General features: G+C 33.8%; 1 protein-coding gene across 10 annotated transcripts in view; it reads right to left on the bottom strand.

Moving 5' to 3' along the window:
• LOC106069250 (uncharacterized) overlaps positions 1-17,435 on the bottom strand; it is a 33,469-nt gene extending 16,034 nt beyond the window's left edge. For 2 of the 10 annotated variants that reach the window (XM_056016594.1, XM_056016595.1), the window contains exon 1: positions 10,046-10,110. In XM_056016594.1, coding sequence (XP_055872569.1) covers positions 10,046-10,095 — 50 coding nt within the window. In that variant the 5' untranslated portion in view covers positions 10,096-10,110. Of the gene's footprint in view, positions 1-677; positions 757-883; positions 1,147-10,019; positions 10,193-17,119 lie in introns of those variants that run through there. The other 8 variants (XM_056016600.1, XM_056016603.1, XM_056016597.1 and 5 more) reach the window with 8 other exon arrangements.
• Positions 17,436-17,780: the final 345 nt, after the last annotated feature.

Genomic DNA, 17,780 nt, shown 5'->3' with positions numbered 1-17,780 from the left:
TTATATTTCATATATGAAAGAAAGAGAGATGGGGGAATAAAGAGAAAGAGGGGGGGAGAGAAATATAGATCAGGAGATTGGAAGAGACAGAGTGGGGGAGAAACAGAGAGAAAAAGAAATAGAGGCTGAGTGAAAGGGGGACAGAGAGAGAGAGAGAGAGAGAGAGAAATAGAGTGAAAGATAGTAAAAGGGAGACAGAGAAAGAGAGAGATCGAGAAATAAATAGACAGATTGAGAGTGAGATTAAGAGAGAGAGAGAGAGAGGGAGAGAGAGAGAGAGAGGAAGAGAAAAAAAGATCTATTTACATAGAGAGAAAGAGACAGAATATATATTTACACACACACCACACACGCACAGAGTGACAGAGTGAGAAAGAGAGAACGAAGAGAAAGGCAGAATAGAGAGGCAGTGAGAGATTTAGAAAAAAAAAAGACTCAGAGGGATCGATCAAACAATTATTGATTGTAACGTTTAAAATAATCAACTCGTACATCGATCAAACCTTAAAAATATTGTCATTTCGTTTCTACAGTCAACAATAGGCTCTAATTGTACAAGATCATTCTTTTCACTATATGTAGAACATCATAAGAAAATCAAGCCTCTGAGATTCAAATAATATTGGACCAGACAAGTCCCAATACTACTAAACAGGTCATCAACTAGAGATACTTACAATTACATACCCTTGTACACTGAATATTCAATACATAAATGTGTTTTAAACATTATACATAATGATATATATATATATATATATATATATATATATATATATATATATATATATATATATATATATATATATATATATATATATATATATAAAGACTTCATTAGCCCATCCTAAATATGTATAGGCCTAAATATATAATACCGTACCTAGGTTACACAATAACAGGACTTCACCCAAAAGGGTGTGCCTTGAATTTCTCGTCCGAGAAGGAACTTCCTAGATAAACTTATTAATCGAGTATTGCCAAGCAAACTTACGTACAACTACGATACAGGTCAAAATGTGCGAGAACTTCAAAATAATGTAACTTGGTGGGAAACACAGAAACTGAGATGGAGCTGGTACACACTTTAGTTCACTTCGACTTAAATGCATCAATATCTTAAATGTGACGCTTGCTAAGGGATCGGGAATTCCTGAGATGACTGTCTATAAAATATCAAATTGGTTGCGTAAAATATTTTCCATTCTTATTTTTACGCTCATTGACCCAATCACCATTGGGTTAGACGCATCACAGGTAAGACTAGCTGTTTAACAACTTATTTATAACTAATACAACATTTGATTGTTGTTTTTTTTAATATATCAAACTCATAAATTACGCATAAAAAAAAAACAAAACAAAAAAATATAAAAATAAAAAAAATTGCGCATATATTTTTTTCTTAACTCGGTCAGTTTATGAAATTTGTTATAGCCTTGTTTAATAAGCCTAGAAAAAAAAAACTAGAAAAAAAAACACACCTCGATACCTGTATATGTCTAGTTGATTCTTCTAATTTCCCGACCCCCCTTAGCCCACCCCACTCTTTCTCTTACTAGATTCAAAAAAGTGCTTTAAAAATCAATAGATCATTGACTCTGATTTATTACTTAGACATCTAGATCTAAGTTGGGAGAAATGATTTGAAGATTTCGTTTGACAATCTCCTTGTTCTTATTGGTTTCTCACAAGTCTCAGTCGGGGGGCGAGCAAGTCCAAGCTGCGGTGTATGATCAAGTCTAGATCGAGTTTCCTTTCACTAAAAACCGTTATCTACGAGTCGATAAGCAGTTATCTAGTTATCTATCTACATGCTGCATTTTGTGTAATTCGATCAGAAAGTAAGCTAAATAAATAATACCAGGATTTTCCGATTTGCTAAATTAAGATGCAATCTTGACTTGTTTCATAAATGTTTTCATTGGGAATTCCCTTTTTTTTTAAATAAATATCATCTAACTATAAATAGCAAGGTTTTCGTTTTGGCACTGTAAATCAAATTTCTAAGCTCTTGTACTGCGGACTGGTGTTAGCTCACAACTATGATCTTTCCATATGAAAAGCTTGTTATTTTTTTTTAAAGTTTACCTTTTCTGTTTAAGTATTTCACAATCTCCCTCTTTATACATATATGAGCACATAGCTTTCTCTCTTTTTTTTTTCTTCGTTACTGCATTTTATTATTTAAAAAATGCTAGCTTTATTTTAGAAATGGAAATACAATTAAGAAGCGATTACTTTGCTAATACGTTATGATCAAAGTGCCCTGTTAGCCTAGTTCAAAATACATTTGAATCTTATTAATTTGGAAAATCGGTTGATCGAACCAGTCCCTTGTTCGGACCGAATCCAAAAGTTCCTAAACAAATCTTTCTAACTACATATATTGTTATTCGCTTATTTGGACCAACACTCCGTTAAATTGGACCAGAGAATAAGAAATAACGATCACGACGATGTAGTCAAGACTCTGATCGCAGAGAAACACACGTCAAGACTGGGAAGACCAGGAAAGAGATGAAGAAGCGCCTCCTCCAAGTAACAAGGCATGATGCAAAGAAAATGCAATGAAAATTAGTGCGAGGCTATTTCCTCCAGAGGGAAAAGAACTGAGTCCCGATGCTGCAGGATGTTTAGGGTCATATTTAAGTACTTCTGGTGGGCCCAACCTCTCCGAGAGACAAAGAAAAGGACTTTTTTGAAGGTCCCCGAGAGAGGGACGCACTTGACATTGAGAGATCAAACTATTTTAAAACAGACACATTTTGCATGTGTATTGACACTACAGTTGCTATGATCTTACATGAAGTATGTGTCTTTCTGACAAGAGACGTATTATATTGTAGACGTTCCTCCCCCCTCCCCCCCCAAAAAAATAAATTATTATTCAGATAAGAGATAAGATAACTTTTATTTGGTCCAATCAAATGGAAATTCAGCTTGACTACAAGTGACCGCCACCTCAGCGTAACTACTGTAACAAAAACAATATAGATGGAAATACGAATATTTACAATGTAGGTATAAACACAAAACTACGTTTACAGTTATCACGTAGACAGTCTATTTGAAAACTAGACACTAAGAACAGTGCGAAATTCGTTATAACTGTTCAACATTGCAACATTCTTCCAATCTCCTCAGGATATTCTGGCAAACAGTGCGGGCAAAATTCCACTTCAACCATTTAAAAAGTCGTTTAATAACTGTAAACCTACTTATAGGCCACCCTGTGTGTTAGCATGGTATCCTACTTATTCGGTAATATTTGTTTGGACAAGTAGAAAACAGTGAGCAAGAACCAAGTTTACCTTATCAGGACATATTGAGCTCTTTAAATGGATTATATGTTAGTCTGACATTCAACTTGTCAGCTGTATGTGTTACGCTTTATAGTCTACAAGTGAGCAAGAACCAAGCCTAACTTATCAGAATATTTTTAGTTATTTGAATAGATTATATGTTAGCCTGATATTCTACTTGTCAGCGCTGTGTTTTGTTTAGTAGTCTAAATGTGAGCGACAACCAAACCTAACTTTGCAGAACATTTGGAGTTCATGACGGACAATGTTAACATTTAAACAGGTGTTTGTGTGTGTGTGTTTTTTTTTGAGGGGGGGGGGCGGAGGTGGTGGTGGTATGGATATAGTTTATCAAATAGACAGACACTTTCGTTTTGTCGTAGGCGGTATTGCCTTCCCAGGTACTAGTGTCTATCAGTGCTACTAGTCACAAGATTCACTGCCCTACAAGATCTTGCACTGAACTTTATTATAAGAGGCTCTCTGATAGAAGGTGAAGATGTTCGACTAGACAACGTTGAGGTCTACGTGCAAAGGTATTGACTACAAGGTGGAAATGCATACTGCACTCTCACCAAGTAGGCTCGTGACCAGCGAAGGTGACGGGCTATGGTTGAGCCAGAAGCCAGGCACATAGACAGACGAGGGCGTAAATAAAAACAAAAAATAAATTATACTTGAAAAAACAACAACAAAGCTTATATAAGGGAAAAAATAAAGATCAATACTTCCATATCAATACAGCAAGATTTATCTACCCTTTTCTAAATAAAAAAAAAAGTTAAATAATTATCAATAATTTTTTTTTTTATTGATTCATGTGTTGTCATAGACAATGAATAAGTGTGCAAAGTTTCAACTTAATCCGAGAATGGGAAATGGGAGAAATAATGTGGACAAGATTTGTACAAAACAGAGTTGATATAGTAAAAAAAAAAAAAAAAAAAAAAAAAAAAGTAAAGTTCCCCTTTCAGACCTTGTGGTCTACGTCTATTGTTGATATAAGCTTTGTAAAAAAAAGAAGCTTTTTGGCTGAATAACTAACATCCCTTTAGTTTAAGTTAAATGGTTAGTGTTCAATTAGTGTAATCACACAACAGTGACAATATTATAATAAGCCATATGCTATGGAATAAATGGACACAATATAAAAAAAGGGAAGCAACTTTACTTAAGAATCACTTAATGTAGTGGGAAAAAAAGTGTGAAATTTATGTATGTTGCTAATAAATAACATATTGTAAAATTCATTTTCAAGTTATAAAATTGTATATAACAAGGTTACAAAGACAGTTTGTGTGGAGACACAAACTCAAAATCGGTCCCCAAAGTGGTCCAGCCAGGCAAGTAAAAAGGTAGGTTTCAATATTTTCAGAAAGAACATCGAAATGAAATTCTATCAAACACAAATGACAGAGAAGAATGGAGAAAGAAGGTTGACGGATCTTGTGTGGTGCCCCAGCGGTCCACAGACCGAAGGATAGGTGAAAGTGAACGGTGAACGTGAAGTTAGATGTGAACCTGGCCTAACTAATGCCTTATAATGAAGATATAATTGCTCTTAATTATTTTGTAAAGGGACAATCTCTTATTCCTGATGTAAACCTGGCCTAACTAATGCCTTATAATGAAGATATAATTGCTCTTAATTATTTTGTAAAGGGACAATCTCTTATTCCTCAAGAAAAAATACATTTCCTTTAAAAAAATTCCAAATCGAAGTTCAGTGTCTTTGGTGTGGTGTGTGTGCTGCAGTTCACGCGATAATATGAAAAACTACTTATTAATTGTATTAATTGCATCAGAACTTTCAATGGTCTAAAACCTTAATGTGTAGGATTTTCACTATCTTTTCTATTTTACGAGATCTAAACGAGACGAACGGGCAGACGGACTGACATTCCACACAAAACTAATAGCATCTTTTCCCCTTTTAAGGGGCAGCTAAAAATGGTATTAAGAATACTGAATACATTTTGGTTTTGCTGTTAAAGCTGTAAAAAGTGTGATGGTTTACAATAGTGTTTCCCAAACTTTTTCCATAACAGAATGTTTTGCATATTCTGAGTATTTAGTGGAACACTTTGCTCATTAATTAGAGAGGTTAATTCAGTGGTGGCCTACTAGTTAATTATTCCAGTAGTTTGTGGAGCACCTATTCAAGCCTAGAAAGGTTGAACAATACTTCAATTATCAACTGAATATCCACTTACAAAATAATGGAACAAAATAATTGAAAAGAAAGATTTTTGCTTTTTTGTAAAAAAACAACAACAACAGAGCAATAAATGTAAGAACAAAAATATGCATTCCCTTAAAATGCCTTAAATAATAAAAACAAAACATTTTTTGGTAGCTTCTGCATTTAAAAAAGGAGAGACCAAAATAGTACTATTAACTCAAAAAGAAAAAAAGTTGTCCACAAATAATTGAAAGAACAGATTGCATCTTTTGTATCTTTATCTTTCCTTCTCTTAATGTTACACATTATATTACTTAAAAACCTTACCATCACATGCATTAGTGTGCACTATATATACAAGGCACACTTATTACCTTTATGAGATTCTAAATAGTATTAATACAACTTTTGGTGGTATGACATATTCTTTATATTGTGATTAAGTGTGTGGGCATATATAAGAAAATATCTAAGATGTAACATAAGTAAACAGGAGGAATTAATATAAAATAGGAGTGGATTTTCTACCAAACAAAACCTCAGTACAAAAGATTGAAGAGACGATTGGCAATTATTTAGTTAGGATGAATACAACCGATAAAGAAAAAAAAAATGAAACTCAGAATATCATACATGTTAGATAAGATGACAGCTAAGATCTCTTTCAAATCCCAAACAGGACATAATGTGAGAATGCAAGGATAACTTAAAAAAATAAACCCAATTTTAATAATCAATTTTACAGATTGAGCCAATCAACAAAAACATGAGGATCTACAATTTTTAAAGGAAAATATGAATTAAAAGGTGGAATCAAAAGAATTATGGGAACGCAAAAGTCTTAGCCAACAAGCTTTGCAATGCAGAGATGTTTGTAAAAAAAAAAAATGTTTGTAAAATGTATTCCCTGTTTTGGATGTTCCTTCAGAGTTGAAGGTAATTTACTTCCTAGTCCAAACCTCCCCAAAGGACGACGTGGAATGGGAGCAGGCAGGGTTTGAACCCGGGACCATCGATAAGTTAGAATGACAGTCCAGCGCACAAACTTCACGACCAGGCAGCCATCCAGAGATGTAAGAGATATAACAGAAATGTAATACTTATAAGATCTTTGTGTCATAAATAGAAAACAAGGATAATAAAGGCTAAAATTATTACTTTTAATATATAATGAAACAAATGAGTTCATATTTCAATCATATAAAATTTAGTGTGTCTTAAAATATTAAATACAAGTCTTTAATTAATTTAAGCAATTTCAAAATATTTCCATAAAGGTAAAATGTACTTAAAACCATTTTCAAATTACTAAACACTGCTGATTTGCTGAAGATTATTCTCTGACAATGCAAGGTCTTCTAATTGAATCACAAAGATGCTGTGATAAGTGTGTTAATCTAAATTAAGTTATGATACATGGATCAATGTAAACTTTCAGATACTAATGTCAACTGCGTGATATATGAATGTCAACCACTGTGAGAATGCTGAATACTTTGAAAAATTTTGGTCATAGCATGGAAAGATGCACTATATAAACTATCATCACTGTAAGATATGAATAAATGGAGATATAAATATTAATAATACTTGTATTAGTATTAAATAGTATTGATGTAAAAGCTGGATATACATATAAGCATAAAAAGTAAGGTTTCCCTTTCAGACCTTGCAATCTATGGGGCAGATTATATAAAGGTCATCTGTTTCTGTGGTCCATGGTTAACGAGGGTGTCATGTGGCCAGCACAATGACCAATCGCCTTTACTTTTCCCCAACTAATGTCAGGTACCCATTAGAGCTGGGAAATTCAAAATCCCAGTCCTCACCAGGATTTGAACCTGGAACACTCAGTTTAGAAGCCAAGTGCTTTTCCACTCAGCCACTATACTTCCTACATAAAAGCATTATAACACTTTCCAAATTTCTAGAGAGTAATTCAAAGCTTTAGCTCTTTTACACATAATGTTAAAGTTCAAAATGTGTAAAAATTAATTATATAATATGCTCATTTATCTACAATGACAATTTGGTTTTTTAAAGTATTCATGAACAACTTATTTTTAAAAATTAAAAACATAACCAACCATAGAAGTATGTAATAATAGAACTCAAAATTAGAAAAAAATTATGTTTTCTCTCTTCTTCCCCCTTCCCCCAACTAAAAAACGGCCTCAGAACCTTTAAGTGCTCCAAATAATTTGTTTTAAATTTTATAGTTAAGATAGTTATATATAATCAGTACCTATTGGTGTGGGGAACTAAACTTACAAGAAAATGTTGATTGAAGATCTGTGTTGCTTACAACTTTAAGCTATGTGTATCAGAAGTTGTATTTAATTAAATGCCCAACTTGGGTTAACAATATATGTGTCCGGTAATGCCTAAAGCATACAATAACATACCGATACATCATAATATTATTTTTCTACCATTGCAGTGGAGCTACATTGTTTCCTAATGAGAATGGTAATTAAAATGGCTGCCTGGTCCTATGGTATGTGCTCTGGACTATTGAAATGATGGTCCTAAGTTTAAATCCTGCCTGCTGCTATCCCTTGCTGTCCTGCAGAAGGTCCCATTAGGGCGTAATAATATCCATTTCCAACCCAAAACAAATAAAGCAAACAAAAAATTTAATGAAAGGCAATGTCTGCAGTTATGTGAATTTGTTTTTTTTTACAGATTTTACTATTTTGATATTTACATGGCTAGGTTCTGGTTTACTTATCAGCCACAACAATGCTTTTAAATCCAATTAAAAATGTTTCAATATATACATTAAAATATTATCTGAGATTTTAAGCAAACAAATATATAATACAAGCTAATCTAATCACACTAAACTCTTAAGAATAAAAAAGTATATTTCTCAGGATCAAAATGAGCTTCCAATTGAAGGGTGAACTGTCATTTCTATATTATTATATATATTATTTATATATATATATGTAATGTTTAATGTCAAAGAGATTATCAATAGCATTTAGTGAAAAAAAAATGTTACCATAGAATAACCATAGATAAATTATGAGCTAGCAAGCTGAAAAACAGAGTTTGTGATGAGCATCATGGGATAGCTGAATATTTTTTCACAAAATTTGTGTACACTTCATTGGTGACAATTTTGTCCAGATGTCAGATTAGGACATCTTTGAAAAATTTAACACAGAATGGGAGAGAAATAGATTTCCTGGCCTCTGGCTGAGCAGCAATAAAAGTAAGACTTCTGGATTTTCAGTACCAATAGCGTTGGTAAAACTTTAAGGTCCCCCCCCCCAAAAAAAAAAGATGTTTCGGTTATGAAACCATTGCATTTTATTAAATACCAAGTTATAAATTTGCTATAAATTTTAGTTTTGAGTCACATTCCCATTTCATATTGATGGATGGGGGGTGGGGAAGAGGTTATTATTGAGTAACCATCATTTTACCATGTAGATTCTAAATTGTAATGGCCAGGTGAAACCTTGTTTTATCATATCATTATGGAGATCTAGGTCTAGAATCTAGAATAATCTAGATCTAGATTACAATAATGTAGAGTCTAAATGTTCTCAATTTTGATCTTGATGTTATGCTGGTGTAAACAATGTGGAGACAGTGCTTACTGTTTAAAAGATGAATATTCACACTTAACTAAAAAGTTAAAAATAAATAAAAATGTCTAATAGAATCTAGATTATTCTAGATCTAGTTTTAGATCAGTAACACTGCCAGAACCCCTTCCCCCACTAAAGTACCAGTACCTTATAACTTAATTATAATTACTAGAATCGAGACCTAGATTCTAGATCTAGAGCTAGTAGAATCTAGACACTATATTCTATAAGAAATAGATCTATTCTAACAGTAATGTGAGTAACCTAATATAGATTCTATATATAATATTATTTAATATATCTAGATCTAGTAATATAATAATAATACTAAAGATCTAGAACTAACTACTTTTAACTTTAACTCTAGATCTTGATTCTATCACTATCAGTAACATAAAATAACATAGATTTAAATCTAGATATAGATCGATCTTTCTATCACCAACCAATCCAATTATCCATGTATTTTGTAACACTAGAATAGATCTAGTCAATAGATCTAGTCTAGTCCTAGTAGGCTAGTAACAGTCATAGTATACTAGAGTCTAGATCTAACAATCTAACACTAACTAGATCTAGATTCTAAGTTGTGACTAAATCTACAATTTACAGTCACACTAATTCACTAATCACTAATCATCTAATGACTAACTAGTAACTAACTAGATCTAGATCTATATAAGGTATATATAGATCAAGATTATTCTAGATCTCATCTAGATATCTAGAATCTAGATCTAGGTAGATGTAGATCTATATCTAGATCCTAGATCTTTCATTCTTTGACTTTGACGTCTTTGAGAGTCTAGTCTAAGTCTAGACACTCTAGATTCTAAGACTAGATTTGACTAGATCTAGATTGTAGATCTAGATCTAGAGTATTCTAGAGAGTCTATCTAGAACTTGTCATTCATGACTAGACGAGTTTACTTTTTCTGATTTATTTCATACTTAACATGGGTCTTAATGTATTGCAAACATTATTTAAAGGCGATCTATGGTCCATAGTTAGACTAGTGCAGTAGCCTTTTTACACGTTTGATTTCGTACAATGAATGATCGTAGAACTAGGAATTCCCAAAAGATTTAAGTGAAAAAACCCCAGCACTGACCTAAAAAAAAATATCTGAAAGCATGGCTAAACCACAATGGGCCGGCTACATTGAGCGCGTATAGTCGGCACCTTCGACATAGGTCACGGAGGTCACTGTATAGTTACTAGTAAAGCGTTTTCGCACACCTGACTATCATGCGATAGGATCAAATCTAACAAGTAAATCTAGATTTTTTTTCCTCCTAGATCTAGATTAAATGTTATTTTAAATATAGAAGATCTAGTAGCAGCTTTTCACATGACGTAATCCATGATGTGTACAATTCCATTTTTTTATTTATAACAGAACATTAAACCATACATCTTTATAGTAAACAATTTCTTTTTCCCTTTTTTTTTTTTTAAAGCTTATAGGACATTTTAGATTGTTTACTGTGTACAATGACATATGGTGCATTTCAAAAAAAAATTTACGATTTTTAAGGTAAATTAATTGATTTTTAAAATCTACATAATTACCTTTTTTAAAAACAAAACAATATATTAACATAAGAAAGCGTTATAGAGACATGAGTGGAAATACAAGGGACCCAGTGCAAGGGAAAGAAGAAGAGGCAGAAAGCGATGGGAAGGCAACATCAAAGAATGGACAGTCATGTCGTTGAATGAAGTTCTATCCAAGGAAAAAGACAGAAAGTAATGAAGAAAGATCGTCGACAGAACTTGTGTAGCGATGTAACGGGTCAAAAGGCTAAGAGAAAGGTGAAGGTGTGAATAAGGCACCCTAGATTAAAACATATTCAATTGAAAAGAAAGGTGGCTGAGATTTGGACATAGTTGAAATCGATAAACCAAACCCTTCCAAGAATGATAATAAAAAACAAAAGCACTGTTGCCAATTAATAAAGCTTGTCTTCGAGTCCAAAGATTAATGAGGAATGCAGTATTTCCCGTGGCTATTCAGCTCCAGCTGTGACCTAAATATTGTGCCACATATAACTCACATAATGCTGCATTACCGGCAGTTGCACATTTATTGTTAATTTTATATTTGGTTACGTTCCTAGCTGTCATAGAGCGAACCTGTAATAGACTTTCCTCTTCCATGGTGATATTATTTTATGATACAAAAAAAAATGGAAATTTAATATAAAGACGCTAAAAAGTGCAGATACATTACAATGGAGTATGCAAGACTGCATTTGGGAATTTTCACAATAAAGTTTTAAAAACAATAATCTTGTCTTTCTTGGTTTCGATTGTCTGAATATCTGATTTACATTTTTTTAAACTAAAAAAAATAAATAAATGGAAGAGAAAGTAATATGGAGAAACGTGGAAACGAGATAAGGAAACCTAAAGAAAAAAAAAGTAACAAATAAAGAAAAAAAAACTGAAATAAAGAGACAAACTTAACAATGTCAAGGACACCATTTAAAATATTAATGTTGTCAACTCAGTAAAAACAAACAAAAAAATTACTAGATAAAGAGCTCATACATTTGATGGACAATGCTCAAATATTCACACACACACACATTATAGTAAACTTATTAAAATACATAGATTACCAGTACTACTCATGTCCTGTACACAGCAGATACACAATGGAAACAGAGTGGCGTTTAAAATACTCCCGACATAAATAGAAATGTCTATTAGCTAATTAACACTCGCTTTATTCTGATACCAGATGCATCAAAAGAAAAGGTGGCTATTTATAAGTTATCCGTCATAATTGGAACTCTCCATCTCACATCATACTTCGTCTGTACTTTTAAGAATTATAAATATAGACCTAATGTCTCAAGATCCTCAGCACTTCCGATAAGACTTTCTACAGGGAGCAGTACCAGGAAAAAAAAAGAGAGGCAGACAAAAAAAAGAAGCGAATGAAAGAAAAAAAACACCAAGAATGGGAGTGTCCACGAAAGTGACTTATCCTGTCAAAAGACAGACAGTAGAGAGACGGCCTGCAGGTACAGATTCATGTGTAGTTCATAACAGTTTAAAATAAAAAGTAAAGTAAAAAGTATAGTCCCCTTTCAGACCTATCAAAGCCATAGAACAAAGAGAAGAAGAACTTTAGTGTTTATAGTTCCTAATTAGTTATAGTTACAGCGATGTTGGTCACTTTACTAAGGAAATATTAACCCATTCAAAAAAAAAAAAATAAATTGAAAAGATGAATATTAGAAACACATTGACAACTGCGTCTGGCATTCACGTTCTAGGACGCAGGGCTTTTAATGTGTCGTTTCACATATTTCATGTATTGCCACCGACTATGAGTAGTTATGCAAAATTTCATCTTGATCTGAGAATGGGAAGTGGGAGAAACATGAAAAATAAAAAAAAAAATCCTTTAAAAAAAAAAAGCGTATCTAAGGGGAGAACTCCGCACAAACAACACTAGCTCTCAATTATTTAGTAGTTATTTCCCTTATTTAATATCAACCAAAATAATTACCACTATATGACCCCTTTCAGTCACAAGCCGGGCTTTAGCTATGGTCGGTGCGATGTCGTCCACACAGCAGTTCTCCTCTCTACATGCTGTTGTATGTATATAAAGCACTAGCGGATCCAGAACTTTGGAGTGGAGGGGGGGGGGCGATTTTTTTCAAAACCCTAACCCTAACGCACAGTAAACCCTAACCCTATGCATAAACGTAAGTACAGCATAAATATATATATATGAGAAATAAAAAAGCAGTGTTTCTCAACTTTCTGCGGAGAAAAAAAACCCAGACATGTTGAGCCCTTTCTCTTGAAAATTTGGGCTTCTGGGGGAGCGCTGTAAGGCCATTTAGTGAGGTTCCGCGCCGAAGCCCCCGACGCCAAAATCGTTTTTTTGCATTCTTCACTGTAGAAACGCATTCTCCTGTCATCTACAGTTCATTATTTATCACTGGGGTTTGGGGCAAGGCCCCGACGCCAAAATCGTTTTCTTTCATTCTTCACTGCAGAAACGCATTCTCCTGACATCTACAGTTCATTATTCATTCTATTAAAAAATGACCTTTTCAATAATGTTTTACTTGAAAAAATATTCTAATATGAATTAGAAAGGCCCTTACTACATTGCAAATAAAACGATTTGAAGATACCACACATATTTAGATTTAGGCTTTGAAGATCGCAGACGAAAAAAAAAATTAGAATAATAATATTTTTTTAAAAAGCTAATTTGTAAGTGATACATGTTCAATAAGCATGTTTGTAACTTTGTTTTGTTACTGACCTATAATTCTAAGCTCTAACAAAAAATTTCGGAAGTGGGAGGAGAAATTAAGTGGACCAATTAGACTCTACTCTAAGTTTGTTTGCATTTTTAGGATTGAAGCATAAATTATGAGCTATAGTCCCAAACTTATTTAACTAGAAAAATAGCAGATTGAGTTTGAATAAAGGTTGGAAAAAGGCGACTAGGAAAAGAATATTTGGGTTCAGAACACATCTCAATCGTTACTCTTATGCTGAGAAATTTTGTATGAATTCTAAATTTTCCAAAGCAAAGTCTTTCTATTAAAAAATTATGATAAATTTATGTGAAATTACAAAAACTCTGTCGCCATATTTGACTATTCAGTTTTAAAACATTATGTTTTCGTCCGGTAGAATGAAAATGATTAATCCTCGCTCCTTTTTATAATTTCTGTTAATGATTGTATTTGGCATTAAAGAATTGGGGTTGTGCGACTCGATATAAGAATTTATTGCACATATAAAATGTATTAGTGACAGATTTTTCTTATAATTTTGTAATTTCTTAACTATAATTCAAAAAGAAAAAGTATTGGTTTGTCCGATGGGCGGAAGGCGATTGAATGTATCGCCCCTCCTACCTGGTACAATTATTTTTTTCATTTTATATTTACCAATCACAAAATTTGAGATTAGAGTGTTGTACGACATAATATACAATGGTTTCACATATCAATACGTAGCTTAGATTATATAGATATTCAACTAATTTAGTTCACAAATTATGGTATCCCCATAAAAGTAGGACCGCTCTCCCCCCACACTCAAAGGGTTTAGGTGGGAATGGCAATAGATGTATTCGCCCCTCCCCTCCACCCAATCGGAAAACAGGGGAAAGACATAATATAAAGATCGGTTAAAACAACAATAACACGTTTTAATCATATAGATATTTAATTGATTCTGTTAGCAAGCTGTGATTTCTACAAATTTATTGGACCGCCCCCCCACTCGAAAGTTTATGGGGTGGGGGTGGGCGGGATTGATGCCATCGCCCCCTTCCGACCCCACCAAATCGGCCAAAATGCCTGATGGGGGGGGGGGGGGCGAAATAATCTAAAAATAGGTTGAAATATAAAAAATTAGCATATATTATTAACATAAGTAATAAATTTGTATACAAATTGTGTGAATTCTATACTAAAATTCGTCCGCACCCCCCCCCTTCGGGTGGGGGGCAATCGCCCCTACCGCCCCCCCCCCCTGGATCCGCCAGTGATATAAAGAGCCTTTTTTTGTTAAAAAAAAATGGTGCCGGTACTCATAGTTGATTGCCTAACTTTTAACTACTAAAAATTAAGAACATGGGTTCTATAAAACAAAACAAAAAAATAACCCAAACGACAATGCCCAAATTGCAAGAGCGTAGCTAAGCATAGCTAGATTTTAAAACCCCCTCCGAAATTTACGATTACCCCCCCCCTCTTCAAAATAAAAAAGCAAAGTACACATTCAAAATTCTATGAGAGTAGCCAAAGGGATTTTGAGTTTAAACCCCCGGCAACGGGGCTTGAAGATAAAAAATACCTCTTCAATATAAATAAAAGAAAATTACCCACTCAAAATGCTACGAGCGTTGTCAAAGGGGTTTTGAGTTTAAACCACCCTTCAGCGGATTTGAAGCTAAAACATACCTCTTCTATAAAAAAATGCAAAATTGGACACTCAAAATGCTATAAGCGTCGCCAAAGGGGTTTTGAGTTTAAACCCCCCTTCAGCGGGTTTGAAGCTGAAACATACCGCGTCTATAGAAAAAAGCAAATTACACACTCAAAATGCTATGAGCGTAGCCAAAGAGGGTTTTGAGGCTAAACTCCCCTTCAGCGGGTTTGAAGTTAAAAAATACGTCTTCAATAAACAAAAAAAGTAAATTACACACTAAAATTCTTCGAGCGTAGCCAAGCCAATGGGGATTTTGAGTTTAAACCCCCTACTCCAGATGGCTTTTTAAAACGTTTATCCCTCCCAGATGGTTTTGAGCTGAAAATCCCCCTACAGAGGGTTTTGAGGTTGAAAATCCCCTCTTCAATATTATTCTAAAGTAAACTACACTCATCAAATTATATGAGCGTAGCTAAATGGGTGTTTGAATTTGTTAAAAAAAATACTCCCGAGATTTTTTAGTTTACCCCCCCCCCCCCAACAGATGATTTTGACGATAAAATTTCCCTTTCGATATAAAAGCAAACTACAGTCACCTAATTCCAAGAGCGTAACCAAGAGATGCTACAAATTTCTACCAGTGGCTGGGCTCCACTAGTAAAGTGCAGTGAATAGTCTGCCAAAATTTACAAATACTAAATGTGGCTCAACAAAGATGGCTAAGACGGATTTCAGGAGTCAGATATAGAGATCAGGTCTCAATAAAGGAAATTCTATGCCGAACTGGGAGTCGACCCCTTAGTAAGATTGTGACAGAGTGTAGAAATGTTCACCGACAAAATGAATATATATGTGTTTGTATGTGAATAAAAAAAAAAGCAGTGCTTCTCAACCTTCAGTGAAAAAAAACCCACAAAAAAGTCATGTTGAGTCCTTTTTCTTGCAAGCTTGGGGGTCTGGGGCAGTGCTGTAAGCTTTTCCAGTTGGGTTCGGGGCTTTGCCCCGACGCCAGAAGCTTTTTCTTGCATTTTGTCACTGCAGAAATGCATTCTCCTGACATTTACAGTACATTATTCATGTGGGGTTCGGGGTGAAACCCCGACTCCAAAAGCGTTTTTTTGCATTCTTCAATAAAGAAACGCATTCTCCTGACCTAAAGCTCCATTATTCATCCTATTAAAAAGGACTTTTTGAATAATGTTTTACTTGAAAAATATTCTTATATGAATTAATAGGCCCTTAGTACATTGCAAATAAAACCGAATTGTTCCTGGAAAAGATAAGATAGCCTACATATTTAGATTAAGGCTCTGAGGATCGCCGCCGAAAAAAAAAATTATTCGATAAATAATATTTAAAAAATGCTCATTTGTAAGATACATTTTGTTCAACATGCATGTTGGTAACATGTTTTGTTACAGAACTATAATTCAAAGCTCTAAACAAAAAATTTTGGGAGGTGGGAGGAGAAATTAAGTGGACCAATTAGATTCTACTTTAAATTTTTTTGCATGTTTAGGATTCAAACATAAATTGTGAGTTATAGTCCCAAATTCATTTGACTAGAAAAATACCAGATTAAGTAAAGGTTGGAAAAAGCGACAAGGAAAAGATTGTTTGAGTTTCGAACTCATCTCTATCGTTACTCTTATACAGAAAGATTTCGTATGAATTCTAAATTTTCCAAAGCAAAGTCTTTCTTAAAATAATTATGATAAATTCATGTGATCGCCCCCTCCCGAACCCACCAAATTGGCCAACATATTAGAGGGGAAGGGCGAAATAATCTAAAAATAGGTTGAAATATAAATAATTAGTATATTTATAAAACAAATACTAAAATTGGTCCGCCCCCATCCGGCGAGGGGGGGGAGGGGAGGATCGGCCGTGTGGCTGCGACGATCGCCCCTACCGCCCTCCCCCCCCTGGATCCGCCAGTGACACACACACTAAACAAAACAAAAACATATACGTAGTAGCTAATAACACTGAACAGACTTACGTATACAACTATTAAACAAGAAGTTAAAAGATAAGAATTATTGTTTTCATTAAGAATTAAAAATATACAAGAAAAATAATAATAACAATACTAAGAACTACATACCATTGATCAAAGTGTTTTCGCTTTTTCTTTCGTATTAAAGACTTAATCTAGGTACTTCTCATATATAATCTTGAATAAGATACTTTTATAATACCTTGTTTTCTTTCCACTTAAGAAAACTATAGCAATAGATTCAAGACAAATACATTTCGCATTAACAGTTCTTTACACTGAATTTGCTGAAAGATGCTCTCAACTGAAAGATATCTCTCTGAGTTGTCTTTCATTGTTTCATTGTGAAGAAGTGTAGTCGACTTCTTTTTTAGAAAGGTCTCTATGTCGTCTTTAATATTGGCTTATATACATCTCCACAATAGGGAAATTCTTGTCCAGTTTGTCAAACCATGGGGCTGTGGATGTGTTCGTGTGATTTTCTTGTTAAGTTTTTGGCTCAGCAAAATATATCGATACCTTCTTCAGTAAATTCGGATTTTGTTTTGTAGCAAGATATATCGATACTTTCGTCAGTAAATTCGGATTTGTTTTGTAGCAAGATATATCGATACCTTCGTCAGTAAATTCTAATTTTATTTTATAGCAGGATATATCGATACCTTCGTCAGTGAATTCGGATTTTGTTTTATAGCAGGATATATCGATACCTTCGTCAGTGAAGTCGGATTTTTGGTTTTCCCGTTTTCTCTTCCTCTCTCTTTTGAAA

Source organism: Biomphalaria glabrata, chromosome 18 (genome assembly GCF_947242115.1).
Source record: "Biomphalaria glabrata chromosome 18, xgBioGlab47.1, whole genome shotgun sequence".
Taxonomy (NCBI): domain Eukaryota; kingdom Metazoa; phylum Mollusca; class Gastropoda; family Planorbidae; genus Biomphalaria; species Biomphalaria glabrata.
This window is presented reverse-complemented; position numbering and strand designations above follow the sequence as displayed.